This window comes from Triturus cristatus, chromosome 2_2 (assembly GCF_964204655.1).
Source record: "Triturus cristatus chromosome 2_2, aTriCri1.1, whole genome shotgun sequence".
Taxonomy (NCBI): Eukaryota; Metazoa; Chordata; class Amphibia; order Caudata; family Salamandridae; genus Triturus; species Triturus cristatus.
In genome coordinates this window covers 409,629,262-409,645,803 of record NC_140582.1, presented here as the reverse complement: position 1 = coordinate 409,645,803, position 16,542 = coordinate 409,629,262, and the positions used below count along the sequence as shown (strand labels likewise).

Sequence of the window (16,542 nt, the reverse complement as noted above, 5' to 3'; positions counted from 1 at the left end):
AAGGCAATTTTAATTTTTTCGAAAATTTCGCCGATTACGCTTACCGTACGCGTACGGTAATAAATAATAATAAAAAAAAAATATCTACATTCTCCCCACCCAGTGTGCAAATGGTGCCCGAAGGGCACCATTTGTGCATGGCTTATTACACGAAAACAAAACATATATTTTACCTGTCACAACGATGCTCATCATATGTCCTCCATGTGCGCACGGTGCGCGAAGCGCATCGTGCGTTCATGGCCCATCTAGCGTAACGTGGGCACGCGGTGCGCAAAGCGCACCGCGTGGCACCGTGCGCGCACGGAACGAACTGCGTTAAGTGGGCGCGCACGCCACAAATGGCGTAAAGTAACTTAGCATTTAAAAAAACGTACAAATTCACTGAAAAAACCATAGGTTTCACACACGTTATAGTTAGGAATTAGCATTTAAAAAACCTTGCAAATTCACTGAAAAAACCATAGGTTTCACACATGTTATAGTTAGCTGGACATTTTACTGATAAAAAACCAATGAAATTCCCCCGTTATAGTTACTGTAGGCAACTATAACTCACGCGACCGTAATCCTCTGCTGATGACATATGTGTCTTTATGAAAAAAAAATATTTGTAATATATGTATAGCTAAAATTTAATGGAAGAAGACATGGGCAAATAAGTGTCTAAATACAGTATTAGCATCAGCAGAGGATTACGGTCGCGTGAGTTATAGTTGCCTACAGTAACTATAACGGGGGAATTTCATTGGTTTTTTATCAGTAAAATGTCCAGCTAACTATAACATGTGTGAAACCTATGGTTTTTTCAGTGAATATATATGTAAATATATATATATATATATATTGTGTAAATCTTTATATATGTTATGCTACATTCGTAAAAAGGGCTTACGTGCATTTTGCATGTATGTACGCTTCATTCTTGTCTTGCGTCTCATCTTCATTTAGTTGCTATGTATGCACCAGCTCTTTTTTCTTTCATCTACTGATGCACAGGAGTACTGCTGACAAACCTTCTGCCACCTGAGGTGAATTCTAAGGTAAAGAATCTGCGGCTAGACTATCTCTCAATCAAATAAGACATTACCAAAGGTAAGTAACTTGTTTGATTAGCATAAATTGGGATCGGGTGCAGAAAATATGCAGGTGAAGTTTAACCAGTTGCATTCACTATGGAAGCACATGCTATTTCCTCTTTGGACTGGCATGGGTGTGAATGTCCTCTCAATCCAGATTCAAGCTTTAAGCCAGAAAGTCTGTTTCATATCATATGTGGTTTCTTCTTAATTTATTTTACCTGCTGTAATTGTTCTCACAGATAATGTTATGGCATGGTCGCAAGTGGAGATGGGTGTAATTTTTACCAGAATTCAAACTGAGCACAATCTTCTTAATTCAGTAGTCATCTGGGAGTATGGAAATAAAATGCTTTCCTCACTGGAAATCGCCCATCAGTTCTTATGTATGGGTCCTTCACAGAAATATGCACTGGGAACTATTATGATTGGTTGAAAAGCAGATAATCATATTTTTGATAGCCAAATTGTGTCAACAATTATGCTTAGCATTCTTTGACATAAACTGAATTTATTTGTGTTTACACCACTCTGATGGCCAGATTAAACTTTTCTTGATGGCAAGGATGATCATCGGGGGCTGGACTTCTGTTTGGTGCTCAGTTGGCAAAAGTATACTTTATTATATTAGCAGTTAAAAATGACCTGGTTTAACTGTTTTACCTTCAACGTTTGTCTTTATGTTTGTGTTTACCGTAGTGTTCTGTGAAAAACTGCCGGACAGCCTTTCATGTGACCTGTGCTTTTGACCGGGGCTTGGAGATGAAAACCATTCTCACAGAAAGTGATGAAGTGAAGTTCAAATCTTACTGTGAAAATCACAGCTCATGCAAAAATGGTTCAAAGGAAAATTTCAATGAGAGTCATGAAGAAGGACACGAGGTGCAAATGACCCATTCTACCCGCATGGATCAGAAAGAGCAAGAAGCGCAGAGAGTGAGCCAACGCAAACAAAAACTCCAGGAGCTGGAAGATGAGTTTTTCACATTTGTCAGTGTCCCAGAGGTTTGCCGGACTATAGAAATAACTGAGGAGGTAGCCCAGTTCCTCTTTCAATACTGGATATTGAAGCGAAAAGCTAATTTCAACAAGCCCTTGATTACACCCAAAAAAGACGAGGAGGACAATCTTGCAAAGAAGGAGCAAGATGTCCTCATCAGAAGGTTGCAACTCTTCACTCACTTGCGGCAGGATCTAGAAAGGGTAAGTTACTGGGACTGTCTCTGAAAACTACTGTACTGATACCTTTAAGTTTAGGATCATGTAGGAATATTCACATCAATATTTTTAAAGGGTCCTCAATCTCATGAAAAATGTCTTACGATGACAACTAACCTGATGTGGTTGCACTGTTACTCATTCTGCACATCTAAAGTTTAAGTGCCGTTTAATATTTTTGACTGTTGCACAATTTATTGTACTCGGTTTACACACTTCAAAAAGGGTGAAAAACAGTACTGTCCTCTAGTTCACCACATTACAACAAAGTGCAGTCATTGCTGCTAGAAATTGTAGAAGATGTATGAACATTAAGATGCCATTGTCAGTGCCTAAAGCCAGCACACATACGGCCCAGAAAAAAGTGGAAAATCAGGGGGGGACCATGGTGAAAAGTAAATTTGCTACAGAAACTAAATTAACATCCAGTGTCCGTGCTCCTTGGGTAGCATACAACTTCAGTGCTTGAAAAGTTATCATCCATGCGTGCAGGAGCAGACCGGTGGTGTAAAGAAACTTGAGCCCACTCCCCAACCCCCCCCCCCCCCCGCAAAGCGCATGCAGAGTGCCCACCCAGTCAGGAGCACTCCACTAGCAGTACCCCGAGCGCTATTGTTACGCTACTGGAGTGGACTAGGGATCTCCCATCAGATTGACAAATGAATAATTTTAGATTTTACTGGCTCTTTTTGGGAGACTGATAGAAGGATTACACTGCACAAACCAGTAATATTTTCAGCAGACATTCTAATGAACCTCTCGCCATAACTCCATTCTTCGGACTGTAGCTAATTATGGAATAGCACGAGCTCTTATGTGAGCCCAACTGTAAAATTAATATATCTTGCTAAAGTCTTTCTAGTATTTCTGTGTAACTTATGGCACAGCTTTCCACTTGTTATGTCTCAAGCAGGTAGAAATTGAAATGAACTGATTGTCCAACTTGCATATGTTTGTGAAATCCCTAAAGGTTATGGAGTTACATTCTGGTACTCTTGAGTATGCCTAGAAGTTTTATTCTTCCTCGACTAATAAAGAAATGTTTTTTTCTCTTTAAAAAAAAAAAAATTATAATCGAAAATCCCCTGGATTCTTGGACCTTTTCCCTGATATTATGCATTGCCTCCTTTCTCCCCCTTTAAGGAGTATCTCGCTTATCAAACATTGTCACCTGTTAACATTTCAAAAGGGTACTGAAAGGTGACTATCTATCCACTCTGAGGAAAGAACAGTTTATATGTGTGATGAATGAACCAGTCAGGGATGTGGAATTTGTGTAGCTCGAAGGCCAGGACATATTGTTTGGGGTCAAGGGCAGCAAGTTTTCATGTGTATTTTGTCCATGGGACAAGTAGGCCCTACCCTCTGCAGCAAAAACCCTTTGGATGCCAGTTTGCAATACCACATTATGGATCAGGGAAGAGCACTGTCTGCAGTTAAGGTAATATTTTTGTCTATATGTTAATGCTGTTCAAACTTGTATTTATGGTTCATTAATTGAAAGCCTTTATTAGGGTGAGAGCACTCTAAGTAAATGTAAGCTCTGACTGCATTACTGACAGTGGTTCCAGTATAAAAATGTGTACAGACGTTTTGAAGGTTTGAGGCTATGTATAATGCTTCCAGAATGCTCTGATTTGATGCAATTCTTTTCAAAAGATTGAAAGCAAGGTTGATGAATCTTTGCTTTCAAAATAAAATGTTCATCAAAAAATGAAAGCGGAAAAGAAACATTTTGCGGAACTATTGTTAAAGTGCAGGTACAATTTATTTGCAACATAATTTAGTAACATATGTTGATGCATGCTAGTATTTCCCAAAAATATTCATAATGGAAAATCAGTGTAACCAGTTTCAAGAAGGTTATGGGAAACAAAAAAAACCAAGCACTGGCAAAGCCAGTAGGTCTGAAACTGGTCGTCAGCTTTTTAGTTTTGTCAATGTGTGAATTGTTTTGGCATGGTTTTCGCTAAACCTTATTAGTGTGAGAGCTGCCAGGCCCAAACCATTATAACAAACATTGGCAAAAGCTAAAATTATTTTTGGTCTCAAAAAGCACACACAGCCACAGTAGTTACTAGCACTGAATAAAACAATTTTGTGTGCCGATATGCTCCTTGTGAAAGAGCAGAATGCTGTCACTCATAGTGAATCCAGCTGATACAGAGAGAGAGAGAGTTTTAGTAAACACAATAGGTCATGGTCAACGCCAGATCAACTTAGGGGCCCAATTATTAAAGAAAGTCTCAAAGGTGCTCCCATTGTATATGTCCTTGCATTAAGTGCAGCTATACGGCTTTCATGAATTCCCAAGAATTTACAGAAGTAGGACAATAAATAGTACTCTAGAAAATATTTGTGAACTGCATTTAAGCATGAACAAATATGCATGTGTAGATTTACTCTTGAGAAAATCTGAGTGTTTGCAAGTTCACTTTCCCTCCAACCACTTTTTTCTCAACTCTGGAAGAAGGTTTATGTCTGCCATTGTCAGGAGTTAATTTCCAACATGTATCAGTATGGGAAAAGATTAGAGAAGAGTTGTTGAAAACACTTAAAACATGCAAGTTAGTAGGTTTGCACAGACTCAAAAGGGCATTTTAACCCAGGAACTATTGCTTACCACTACCTTTAGCCCCAGTATGTAGATCTGCGGAAATGTGGCAAAATAAGGGGATTGCAAGTATTCAAACACTACTATGGTATGAGCCCTGGCATAATCAGAGAGGCAATATCAGAGCTCTTATATAATGAGATTGCTTCAACAATTTGTTGCTGCACTACATGGCACCAAAGGGACAAGTGGATTTTGTTAAAAAACAAGTAGATTTATGAAGCAACCTGCCCCATGGACAAGTAGATATTTTATTACATTCCACACCCCTGAACCAGTCTGCTTTGTAGGGTTATTTAAAAGTTGACTCTTGCTTCAGCCCTGCAGACGTTTAACCTCCAAAGTACCAGCCCTTTAGTGCTCTTGATGCAAATGTACACCATATACATTTAGTGAGCACACAATTATTTTAGTCATACGTCTAACTCCGGCCTTGGGAAAATAATCTGTTAGCAGGGTAAAGTTTTCCAAAGTGAAATTCATTCATACCATAGCTCTTTTCTAACTAAGGATTTGTCCATTTAATTTCATAAGTAGAAACAAACACCTATTTTATACAATCACTTTTGGCAAACGAGAGATTTACATTTGAATTGTCAGGTATGTTTCTGCATTGTACTCTACCTTATGTGAAAGTCCATTTTCCTATTGAACATCTATTAACAAATCTACGTAGAAACATACTGACGCTTCATTTCTGTACTAAGCAGTTTAGACTACCTAGGAAACAGGTATTCACCATCAATCATATTCTCATAAGGTCTGTCTTACCTGCTGCCTCTTCTGTCTGCATCGGCAGATAAATAATAAGCTTATATTAATATAGCTTTATTCACAATTGTGATTGCTCACTTGTCATTCAGTGATTACAGGGTCCACCTCTCATCTTACAGCTTCCAGATGAATATAAGGTAATGGCTCTATAGAGTTGGGGCAATAATTCAGGAAGCTCGGCCCCTTCCCATGACCCCCTTCTCATAAATATGAGTTGGGTCCGTGTAGGTTTTTTCATATCCAATGTTGTCATAGACTAGTTGAAGTTTACGCTGTATCGGAAAACTGGATAACATCTCTGTTCATAGATTGTGTTGCTGTAGATACCCATGCTCTGCATACTCCTCCCATCTAGTGTTCTTCAGGGACGTTTGCAAGTGTTTTTTCTTTGGAGAAATTCTTGAGTCATGTGATTTCACCCTTAGTTGGCAATTATCTCCGACTCCAGGTTAGATTGTTTTTTGTGCCACCATTGTGTTCATATGTGAAGCGACAGAACTCCAAGATTCGACGTGTTCTTCGTGGGGTTTTTTTCAGGCCCACTTGATGAAATCCAGTACCAATACTCAAAGAGCTTTTGTTGTCTGCACTTTCTTCGGAGACTTACCTTAGTAAAATTGACTCCCAACTGCCAGGGCCTTAAGCCCTCTATGGGGCCCCATGCCCCTCGAATTTCACTCCTTCCTTGGGGAGGCACGAAGGGTGATGGAAAGGACACCTTTCCAAAACTGTTCCCAATGCCACGCAAAGTTCCCGAGGTCTGACTGTCACACAATAAACTCTGCTTCTTCCCAGACCATGATGAAACCATGTGCGATGCCTGTCTCACCTTTTGTTGCACCCTAAACATCATCAGAGAACAGGCCCCACTTGACATCGAAGGAACTGAAGACTCTTGTCCTTAAGGGCATTCTGCCCCACAAACCATCACCTAGTCCAGAGGCAGTTTTGTCATCCAAGTCCAACCAGGTCCGTGAATGAAGACCTCTGCCAGGACCGTGAGTATCATCAGCACAGATAATTGCACTAACCCTCCAAAGAGGCTTGACACAGAAGCAAAGAATCAGTCACCCCTGTGGGGGTCAGGCATTGATGCTTGTGTCCAAAGCTTCACAGTCTTCAGGACCTCTCCTGACTTTAGACACCACTCGGTACTGAACATAGGCCTCTGATCCAACCAGGCCTCTGCCCACGGACATTTCCCCTCCACAGTTGTTGAGCTCAAAGAACTTCAAGCCTCCAGTCCATTCAGAGCCTAGGACCCTTTTGATTGCGATGCCAAGGCCAACGTCAACTCCAAAGGCACCATTGTTCCTGAAGTAGTCCTCAGCCCCAGAGAATCTGTTGACTCTGACGATTCTGAGCAACCCATCCTACAAAGACCCCAGAAGGAACTGGATGAAAGGCAGAAAAGACTCTTCATCAGTCACCAGGTGGGTAAGATTTTGACGAAGCTACATTTGAGGGGGATCTTACTTTGGAGCCCCTTATAGTTCCCAAGCTTAAAGAATATAGGGACTGGGTCACCCGCCCTCTCCCTTACACTCCCCTCTTCCTGCTCCACCACTACCTTCATCTTGCTCACTACCTTCGCTGTCTCCACACACCAGAGGGATTCCCACATTATTCTTACAGGTCTGGCAGCCCCTATGGCCCTGCCAACCCTCATGAGGGTCAATTTGACCAAGGGCCCACAGACGACGCATAGGACGATCATGATCTCCACCCCCCAGGAGACCCAGATTTGGATCATTACCCTATGATGGCATCTCCTCAGGCGACATCACAGCTTACCACGAGGTGATCCAGTGGGCAGCCAACTTCGACAAGGTGGACATGCATGTTCTCCACGAGGAAGATGTTTCCTGGTGCAGACCCTATCCATGTTAAAGGGCATGTTAAAATCTACTCCTTACACCTTTAAAGAGCCAGTCAAGGCCAGGGTTGTAGTTTGTCAAAGATCAGCTGAAAGGAAGACAGTGGTGTAAAGAATACTGGTACAGTGCATGCCAGAGGGAGAATTCTTATTCTTTCTCAGCTAAGTGTTATGTTTCTTGCTGGAGACATTGACTTAAGCTAGGATAGTAGAGCAAGGTTTCATACTCTTCTCCTCCTGCCCCTGTTTTCGCCTCTATATGAAAAAGGAAGAACTGGTGCTTTTCACTGACCATAACACAAACGACTGTCATTTAGCATGAATCTTGTTGTGGCAGGCATTACATGATGAATTCTGTTTCAGGGTATTTGCCTTACAAAATAGAGGAATCCAGGTCTAAGCCCTCCTGTCAATTCAGATTTGTTAATTTGGAGTTCCTGCCTCTTCGTCAAGTAGACTGGGTTATTTTCACATATCTGCAGAATTTATATGTTCATATGCCATTCTGGACTTCACCATAAACACTACCCTGTTCTGTGTCACAGATGCTTACATGTTTTTTTCTCTTTTGTCTAAACGTACCATATAGTTATTTCAGCAAGGCCGAGTCAGTGACCACAGTGTATCTTTGTTGGTGGGAAATTAGATATATGTCTGCTTACATTCTGCAGATTTAGCTATGATCCTCAACACCTCGCCATTCTTTACATCACATACAGTCTTTGCTTTGTGTTTGCTTGTCCTCCCAGAGCAAACGTTCTGTTAGTGTGTGCTATTTTTTGCCAACTATGTAGAGTGCATTGCTTCTGTGGGGAGTAATTTGCGGTCTTCCAAGCATACACATTTTGTGGTTCCAAAGAGCCTTTTTCATGGATGTGGTTCCCCTGGCCCAAATTCGCACATTAGCGAAACTCAGATGAATATCTATTTCATTGGCGACCTGCAGAGGAACCCTCATTCATCAGAGATCCCAATTTTGCATTGAATGCACAAAAGCCTTCTATAGTGTTTGTGTGAAGGACAAGATTAAAATGGTATTCCAGACTTACTATTTGTGTGCTTGTGTTTTTTGCAAGCTAGAAATGGAAATCTGAAAAGAGACTCCTGTATATGAAAGAGACACGTTAGTGATAGATTCCTTACCTTAGACTATCCTCAGGCGTCAGACTGGATCCGGAAAGTTTAGCCTAGCAGTACCTCTGTGCATCAGTAGGTGGCGTCGTGCAGCTCCGCATCCGTCACTGGCACTGCAAGCGCCGAGATGACACCACGGAGAGTACTTGGGCGCCACCCATGCGTGCTGACGTCAGTTCTTTCTTTTTCCGCGCCAGCAAGCACAGATCCGGATTGAGCACGTACCTTGGTCACTTTTTGACTACTATTTTGAGACTTTTTGTCTCCTCTCTTTTCTCCTGGTGCACGTAGGGATGCCCGGCTTTAAGTCCTGTTGGGCCTGTCGCTGGAATATTTCGGTGGCGAACCCCGACAATGTTTGCCTCTACTGCCTGGAGCCTGCCCACGACTCCCGGGACTGCCTGGATTGTTGAGCCATGGCCCCCAAGTCCTTGCGGGAGCGGCGTAGGAAGTTGCTGGAGGTCCGGCATTCATCACGCCGCTGCTCCGGGTCCAGGGGCCGCTCGCGGGACCGGAGCCGTTGCTCCTCCAGCTCCAAGTCTTCGCCTTCGGATTCCGGTAAGCGACGCCATAAAAAGAAGTTGAAGAAGCGTGTTCCCTCTCCGACGTCCCCCCGTCACTCCCCAGCAGGTGGACACGGGGACAGGGGCTTCGTCCCGGCAGCTCCCCTGGAGCCTGGGAGTCCCGCGGCCTACCCGCCATTCCCGGGTCCGTCGGCGACTCCCGAACAGGTGCAAGAATTCCTTGCTACCATGGACCGCCTTTTTAGGCTTCTGGCTCCCGCCGGCTCGCCTTTCGGTCCCGCGGTCCCGTGTCCAGATCCTGATGGCCCGGCGGCTCCGCCTCCAATGCCAGCCCCGGCGCCACAGGATCCTGCGCCAGTGGCTCCAGCGCCACGAGGTGCGGCGTTGCCGGCCCCGGCGCCACCCTCGGCTCCACACTGGGTGCCGTTTATTCCTCTCTTGCCCCGGTTCCAGAACCATTTTGTTCCGTCCTGGGATCCGCTTTGGGAGACTGCGCCGGTCCGACCCCGGCCGGTGCCGTTCTCGACGCTGTTCGTCCCTTCTCCGGCTCTGGCTTTGCCACCGCGACCAGCTCCCTCTACGCCAGAGGCGGACGAAGACTGGGAAGGGTCCGAGGACCCTCTTGCCCGGCAATGTGACTCCGAGCAGGATTGGGTGGACGACTTGGAGGAGGCAGGCGACCTCGGTGTATCCTCTGACCCGGGGTTCGCCTCCCCCCGCCTTTGATGGAGGAAGGTGCCTCCTACACGATGGTCTTCCGTCGGGCGGCTGAGGCCCTCAATCTTGACCTCCCCACAGTGGCCCTCAAGACCAACCTCCTCACCAAGGCGCTCCAGACGGCGTATACTTAGCCAGAGCTGTTGCTTCCCTTCAATGACGCCCTTACCGACGTGCTCTTGGGCACTTGGTCGAGGCCAGTCACGGGGGCCTCGGTGGATAAAAACGTCTCCAGGCGCCACCGAACGGCACCCGGTGACCCTGCCGCCTTCACAACTCACCCTACGCCTGAGAGCCTGGTCATTCAGCCCTCAACGTCAGAGTGCTTTTCCTACGGCCCTGCCAGATAAGGACTCTAAGCAGCTGAACCAGTTTGGGAAGCGGTTGTTGTCTTCGGGCAGCTTAAAGCTGCGGTCGGTGAACACCGCCTGCTTGTTTGGCCGCTACTGCCACGTGGTGTGGGATGCCGTTGCTCAGATGTTGCCTCAGTGTGCTGAGGAGGTGCAGGCTGTACTTTCTCAGGCAATTGCTGAGGGTAAGTATGCGTCCAAGTTCGCCATTCGGTGTGGGTTGGACACCGCTGACACATTGGGCAGGGCGATTTCTACAACTGTGGCCTTATGACGTCCTGCCTGGTTGTGTTCGACTGGGTTCTCGCCCGATGTCCATAGCTCGCTCATGTCCATGCCCTTTGATGGCACCCGCCTGTTTGGCGACAAGGCTGGCAGTGCCATGGAGCGCTTTAAGGATTCGCGGGCTACGGCCAAGTCCTTGGGCCTTTATACTAAGAGCTCGGCCTCTCTTGGTTTTCGTTCCTTTCGTGGCCAAGGTAGAGGCAGTCAGGCGCGCCCGTCCCCTAAGCCTGTGCAGAACCAGCCCCAGAGTGGCCGGGGTCGCGGTTTCCGCAGGGACGGGGCGGGGAACCAGCGTGCGGGTCAGTCCAGCTCCACCCCTGCTGCTTCCGCCTCCAAACCTTCCTAATCTGAGCTTCGGGGAGCACCCCCATGCTGGTGGGTGGCAGGATCCACCACCTCCCTCACTGGCGCGAGATTACATCAGACAAATGGGTGCTACAGATAATCTGCCACGGGTACTTCCTTCCCTTTCAGTCCTCCCCTCCTGCCATGCCACCTCTGTGCCACTGCATGTCTAGGGATCACTTGACTCTTCTCCGCCAGGAAGTCACAGCCCTCTTGGCCAAGGGGGCCATCGAGTGTATTCCTGGACCGGAAGTAGGGAGTTGAAGGACAAAGGGGGTCTGCGTCCTATCTTGGACCTCCGGGACGTCAATCGCTTTCTCCGGAAGGAGAAGTTCAAGATGCTGACTCTGGCTCAGGTCTTAGCTGCCCTCGACGATGGAGACTGGATGCTAGCGTTGGACTTGCAGGATGCATATTTTCACATTCCCGTCCTGCCGGCCCATCGGCGTTACCTGCGGTTCACGGTAAGCCTGGAGCATTTTCAGTTTGCCGTGCTCCCCTTCGGCCTTACCTGCGCCCCTCGGCTGTTCACGAAAGTGATGGCGGTGGTTGCAGCTCACCTGCGCAGGTCGGGGATGTCAGTCTTCCCCTACCTCGATGACTGGTTGTTGAAGACGGGCTCGCCCCAGGCAGTTGTCGACCACCTCCAGACTACAGCCGACCTCCTGCATTTGCTGGGGTTCTCCATCAACGTGCCAAAGTCGCACCCGAGTCCCTCTCAGAAGCTCCCCTTCATTGGAGCGGTTCTGGATTCGACGCTGTTTCGGGTTTATCCTCCAGAGCAGCGAGTCTGGGATATTCAGGCTATGATTCCGATCTTTCAGCCTCTGTCCCGGGTTTCGGTCAGGATGACCCTCCGGCTTCTGGGCCTGATGGCCTCCTGCATCCTGCTGGTGACACATGCCAGATGGCATATGCGGGCTCTGCAGTGGGACCTGAAGTTCCAGTGGGTGCAACATCAGGGCAACCTGTCCGATCATGTCAAAATCTCGGAGGGTACTGCAAAGCAGTTGCAGTGGTGGCTCACGAATCACGATAGGGTCAGTGGTCAGTGGCAGGTCCCTCTCCCTTCCCCAACCGGAGCGCACAGTGATGACAGATGGAATGGGGAGGCCACTTGGGAGAGGTGGAGATCAGAGGACTCTGGTCTCTGGCGGAGTCCCAGCTCGATATCAACCTTTTGGAGCTTTGGGCGATCCGGCTTGCACTGAAAGCATTCCTTCCCTCTGTTCGGGGAAGTGTGGTGCAGGTGTTCACGGACAACACCACCGCCATGTGGTATTGCAACAAACAGGGCGGGTGGGGTCCTGGACCCTATGTCAGGAGGCTGGAACATCAAGGCATTACCTTGATGGTTCAACACTTGGCAGGTTCTCTGAACGCCAGGGCGGACTGACTCAGCCGCCGGTGCTTGATGGATCACGAATGGCGTCTGCACTTGGACGTGGTGCAAGGTCACTTTCAGCAGTGGGGAGAGCCTTGGTTAGATCTATTCGCCCCCAAAGAGAACGTGCAATGTCATCAGTTCTGCGCATTGGAATTTCCAAGGGGGCACTCGCTCGGCGACGCTTTTTGCCGCGAGTGGAATTGCTGTCTATTGTACGCCTTTCTGCCTATACCTCTTCTGCCCAGAGTGCTGAAGAAGATCCGGATTGGGCACGAAGATACTGGTATCCCGAGCTACTCAGCATGGCGATCGATCCCCCGATCCGTCTGCCTCTTCGGGAGGATTTTCTGTCGCAGCAGCAGGGGACGGTCCTCCACCCGAACCTGTCCAGCCTCCACCTCCACGCGTGGAGATTGAGCGGCAACAGTTGACAGCTTTCGATCTTCCTCCCGAAGTCTGTGATGTCATCTTGGCGGCCCTCCACTAAAACGGTATACGCTTTTCGGTGGAACAAATTTGTGGCATGGTGCACAGCGAAGGCTGTGGATCCCCTTTCTGCCACTCTTTCTGAAGTTCTTCTGTTCCTTCTTTCTTTGGCCCAGCAGGGCTCTGCTCTGGGCACTATCCAAGGTTATCTTTCGGCCCTCTCTGCCTTTTTGAGGCTTCCAGATCAGCCTTCTCTTTTTAAGTCCCCGGTTGTTAACCGTTTTCTTCAAGGCATTACGTACACGTTTCCTCCCGTGCCGTTCATCATGCCTCAGTGGGACTTGAATCTCGTTTTGACCTATCTGATGTGTGCTCCTTTCGAGCCCCTTCATACCTGTCCTTTGCGTCTTATTAGTCTTAAGACGGCTTTCCTGGTCGCTATCACCTCTGCCAGAAGAGTGAGTGAGCTCCAGGCTTTTTCTTCCAAGCCTCATTTCCTTTCTATTCATCCGGACAAGGTGGTGTTATGGACCCGTCCTTCTTTTTTGCCAAAGGTGGTCATGCCCTTCCACATCGGGCAGACCATCACTTTGCCTACCTTCTTTCCGCATCCATCAAGGGAGGAAGAGAGGCTCCACGTCTGGACCCAAAATGTGCGCTTGCATTCTATCTAAAGCGTACACAGCAGTTCAGGGTGGATGACCAGCTTTTTGTTGGCTACGTGGGCGCCAAAAAAGGTCGGGCGGTGCACAAACAGACCATCTCTCGGTGGGTCGTTCAGTGCATCAAAGCATGTTACTTCTTGGCTAAGAAGGAGCCTCATGTGGGGCTGAGTCCCCATTCTACCAGGGCAACTGCAGCCACTACTGCCTTGGGACGTGGCGTCCCCTTGCAGGACATTAGTCAGGCAGCTACGTGGGCCTCGCTGCACACGTTTACCAAGCACTACTGCCTTGACGGTCCAGTCCGGAGGGACGGCTTCTTAAGCCGTTCTGTGCTCCGTGACTTTCTGGTGTAATCTTGTTTGCAGACCCACCACCGGGGTTGGTATTGCTGAGGTATCTATTCTGAGGTAAGGAATCTATCACTAACGTGTCTCTTACAGATGCACAAGTTAATACTTGTGTAACAATATATCTGTAAGAGACATTAGTTAGTGATAGATTCCTTACTGCCCCACCCATCCTCCCTGTTCTGCGAACTGGTTACTAGGGTTAAGGTCATCCCTCTAAGGGCCCTAGTTTTCTGCACCAATGGTCAGTATTTTGCATGGCTCTGCGTTCCTGGCGCGGAAAGTCGTGTACAGAACTGACGTCAGCGCGCATGGGTGGCGCCTAAGTACCACCTACTTATGCGCAGAGGTACTGCTGAGTGAAACTTTCCGGATCCAGTCTGATGCCTGGGGATATTCTAAGGTAAGGAATCTATCACTAACTAATGTCTCATACAGATGTATCGTTACACAAGTAGTAACTTGTGCGTTAGGAGAGTTGTTAGACTTTATGAGCAGTCTTCTGTACCCCCACTCGCTGTTGACTGCTTTTTGATTCTTCAAGCTGTAAAGAGAGGCCTTTGAGGGGTTTTTAGGTCGAGCCTCGGCAGGGAATGCACTGCTCTGCAAGCCATGCTGTATTAGAGTATGTACTTGAAGCCCAGCCCACTCTCCACCCATATTTGTCATTGGCTTGTGTCATTGGCCTTCGTAAGTGCTGGCTTCTGTTTTGTTATTGGGCGTGTTAGTCCCTCCTTAGTACTGCCTTGTCTTCATTTGTAACCTCCCATGAGGACTGGCCCTTTTACTTCGTTTGTTAGACGGTACATCTTCTATAGTCTGTAAGCACTGTTATCTTTAACCCCTTCCATGCGGGGCGGATTCCCCCGCTGTGCTGAGCGCAGCTTGCGCGGGCGTGCTCATGACGGAACGGTTCCGTCATGAGCACAGCTCAACCGACGCTCATGACGGAACCGTCCCGTCATGAGCGCCGAAGGGGTTAATGAGTTTCTCTTACTGCAGGAGGGCAGGAGAGTCTGTCACGCGCAGTTGTGACCACCGGTTTGTTTAACTCGTAGCAAAGGGGGAGCTCTTCAGGGGCCATGGGAGACAGAAGGGGGCAGCCATGACTTAAGGGAAGTCAAAGGTGCATGATGTAAATTCCGCTAGATTTGGCGTATTGATTTTCTGAATGAACATCTATGTTAAACATGAATATGCTTTAGGTTTGCTCTTCCGCTCACTTGCGAAATGTGAAATGGATCCAAAAAATAAAGAAACTTTTTGGCTGCAAATTTCTGTTTGGACACACTATCCCACACGCCCAAACCCGGCCGGAAGGAATTGGAGTGCTTTACTGAGCTGTTATCCAGTTCCAAAGTGGCAGCTCGCTGCGCTTTGTGCTCCTCGGCTCCGATTACCTGTAAAGGGTGTGCTTTCACTCCCAGCTTAATGTTGATCTCGCTCATTTGCTTTTCTCCCCCTACCTGCAACATTGCTCTGTCTATGGTTTGCTTCCCTATGCCCTCCGTGCCCCTTCCCCCACCGCGCCATCATTTTCGCTTTCCGACACCCTCCCCGTCTGTGTTCCTTCTGCTACCTTCTGTTTGCAACACCCCCACCCCACACATTCACTTGTAAATAAATAAACATTTGGAATGCAATAGGTCTCGCATTTGCGAGAGTTTAAGCTTTTGGCATAGTAAATTACAGTGCCTTTTTATTAATGTTATAAAAATCAAAACATAAAAGGCATTGTCATTTACAATGCCAATAACTCAAACTCGCGTAAATGCGAGACCTATTGCATTGCAGATGCTTGTTTACTCACTGGATTGCATCTTGTGTATATGTTCAATTCTACCAGATCATTCACCCTTAAGGCATCTAGGCTTATGAGACAAAATATCCTTGATATGGGTTATCTGCTAAACACTGCAGAGTCTCCTCTGGAGATTTGTTGCAAAGCTAATGCTAAAATTACCCAACCCAGCTCTTCCAATAGACCTCAAGACACACACCCCCCACCCACCACCTTACAGGCACCGGGATACCCTCCCGGGTGATGTGTGCCCCACAAGTAACTATTATATGACATATGTTTGCAGCATATCTTTAGCTGAGCTTGTATAATACATTTGTTTCAAGTACATCTGAGTAGAGTATTCTTATTGCTGTGGAATATTTCCACACATTTGGAAGGGGAAAGCTGTCTACAAGATTAAATAAACTACTCATTGTCGTAACTACAGTTCCCAAGCAAATTTCCCTTTCACATTAACCCTACGTATATTCTATTAAATATGTGTGTGGGCAGATGACCCAGGTGTGGAGTTGACTGCGCATGCTCTTTTTTTTCCTTTCTTTTTTATTGTTGTCTACGATGCATGCTCTGGCACATTGTCTATTGTAGAATGATGTATATGAATGAATTGTAGAAAATTGCTGGAATTTGTGGTGAGCGGTGACCTTTTCTTATTTTTTCTGCAAAATGTAAGTAATTGGTTTGGATAAAAAAAAATGCATTAAAATATGTTCCGATATCTTACAGAGCCTTCAATAGTATGCTATTCTCTATCGACCTACTTGGAAAGTGTGTTTAGCCAATGGAGGTCTGGCAGGCTTGGAACAATCTAACACATTTGATGAATTAATATATTTTCTTTGCTCCAGGTTCGTAATCTTACGTACATGCTAACCAGAAGGGAGAAGATGAAGCGCTCAGTCTGCAAAGTCCAGGAGCAAATATTTAATCTGTATGTGAGGCTCGGAGAGCATGAAAACGTGCCAGGTATGCTGGAAATTATTTCTCTTTTTATGGA

General features: G+C 46.8%; 1 protein-coding gene across 6 annotated transcripts in view; it reads left to right on the top strand.

Annotated features, from left to right (window-relative positions):
* The window catches only part of JADE1 (jade family PHD finger 1), a 202,949-nt gene that overhangs the window by 168,186 nt on the left and 18,221 nt on the right, over positions 1-16,542 (top strand). For all 6 annotated transcript variants that reach the window (XM_085641495.1, XM_085641496.1, XM_085641493.1 and 3 more), the window contains 2 exons: positions 1,779-2,282; positions 16,394-16,511. In XM_085641495.1, coding sequence (XP_085497621.1) covers positions 1,779-2,282; positions 16,394-16,511 — 622 coding nt within the window. The remainder of the gene's footprint in view (positions 1-1,778; positions 2,283-16,393; positions 16,512-16,542) is intronic.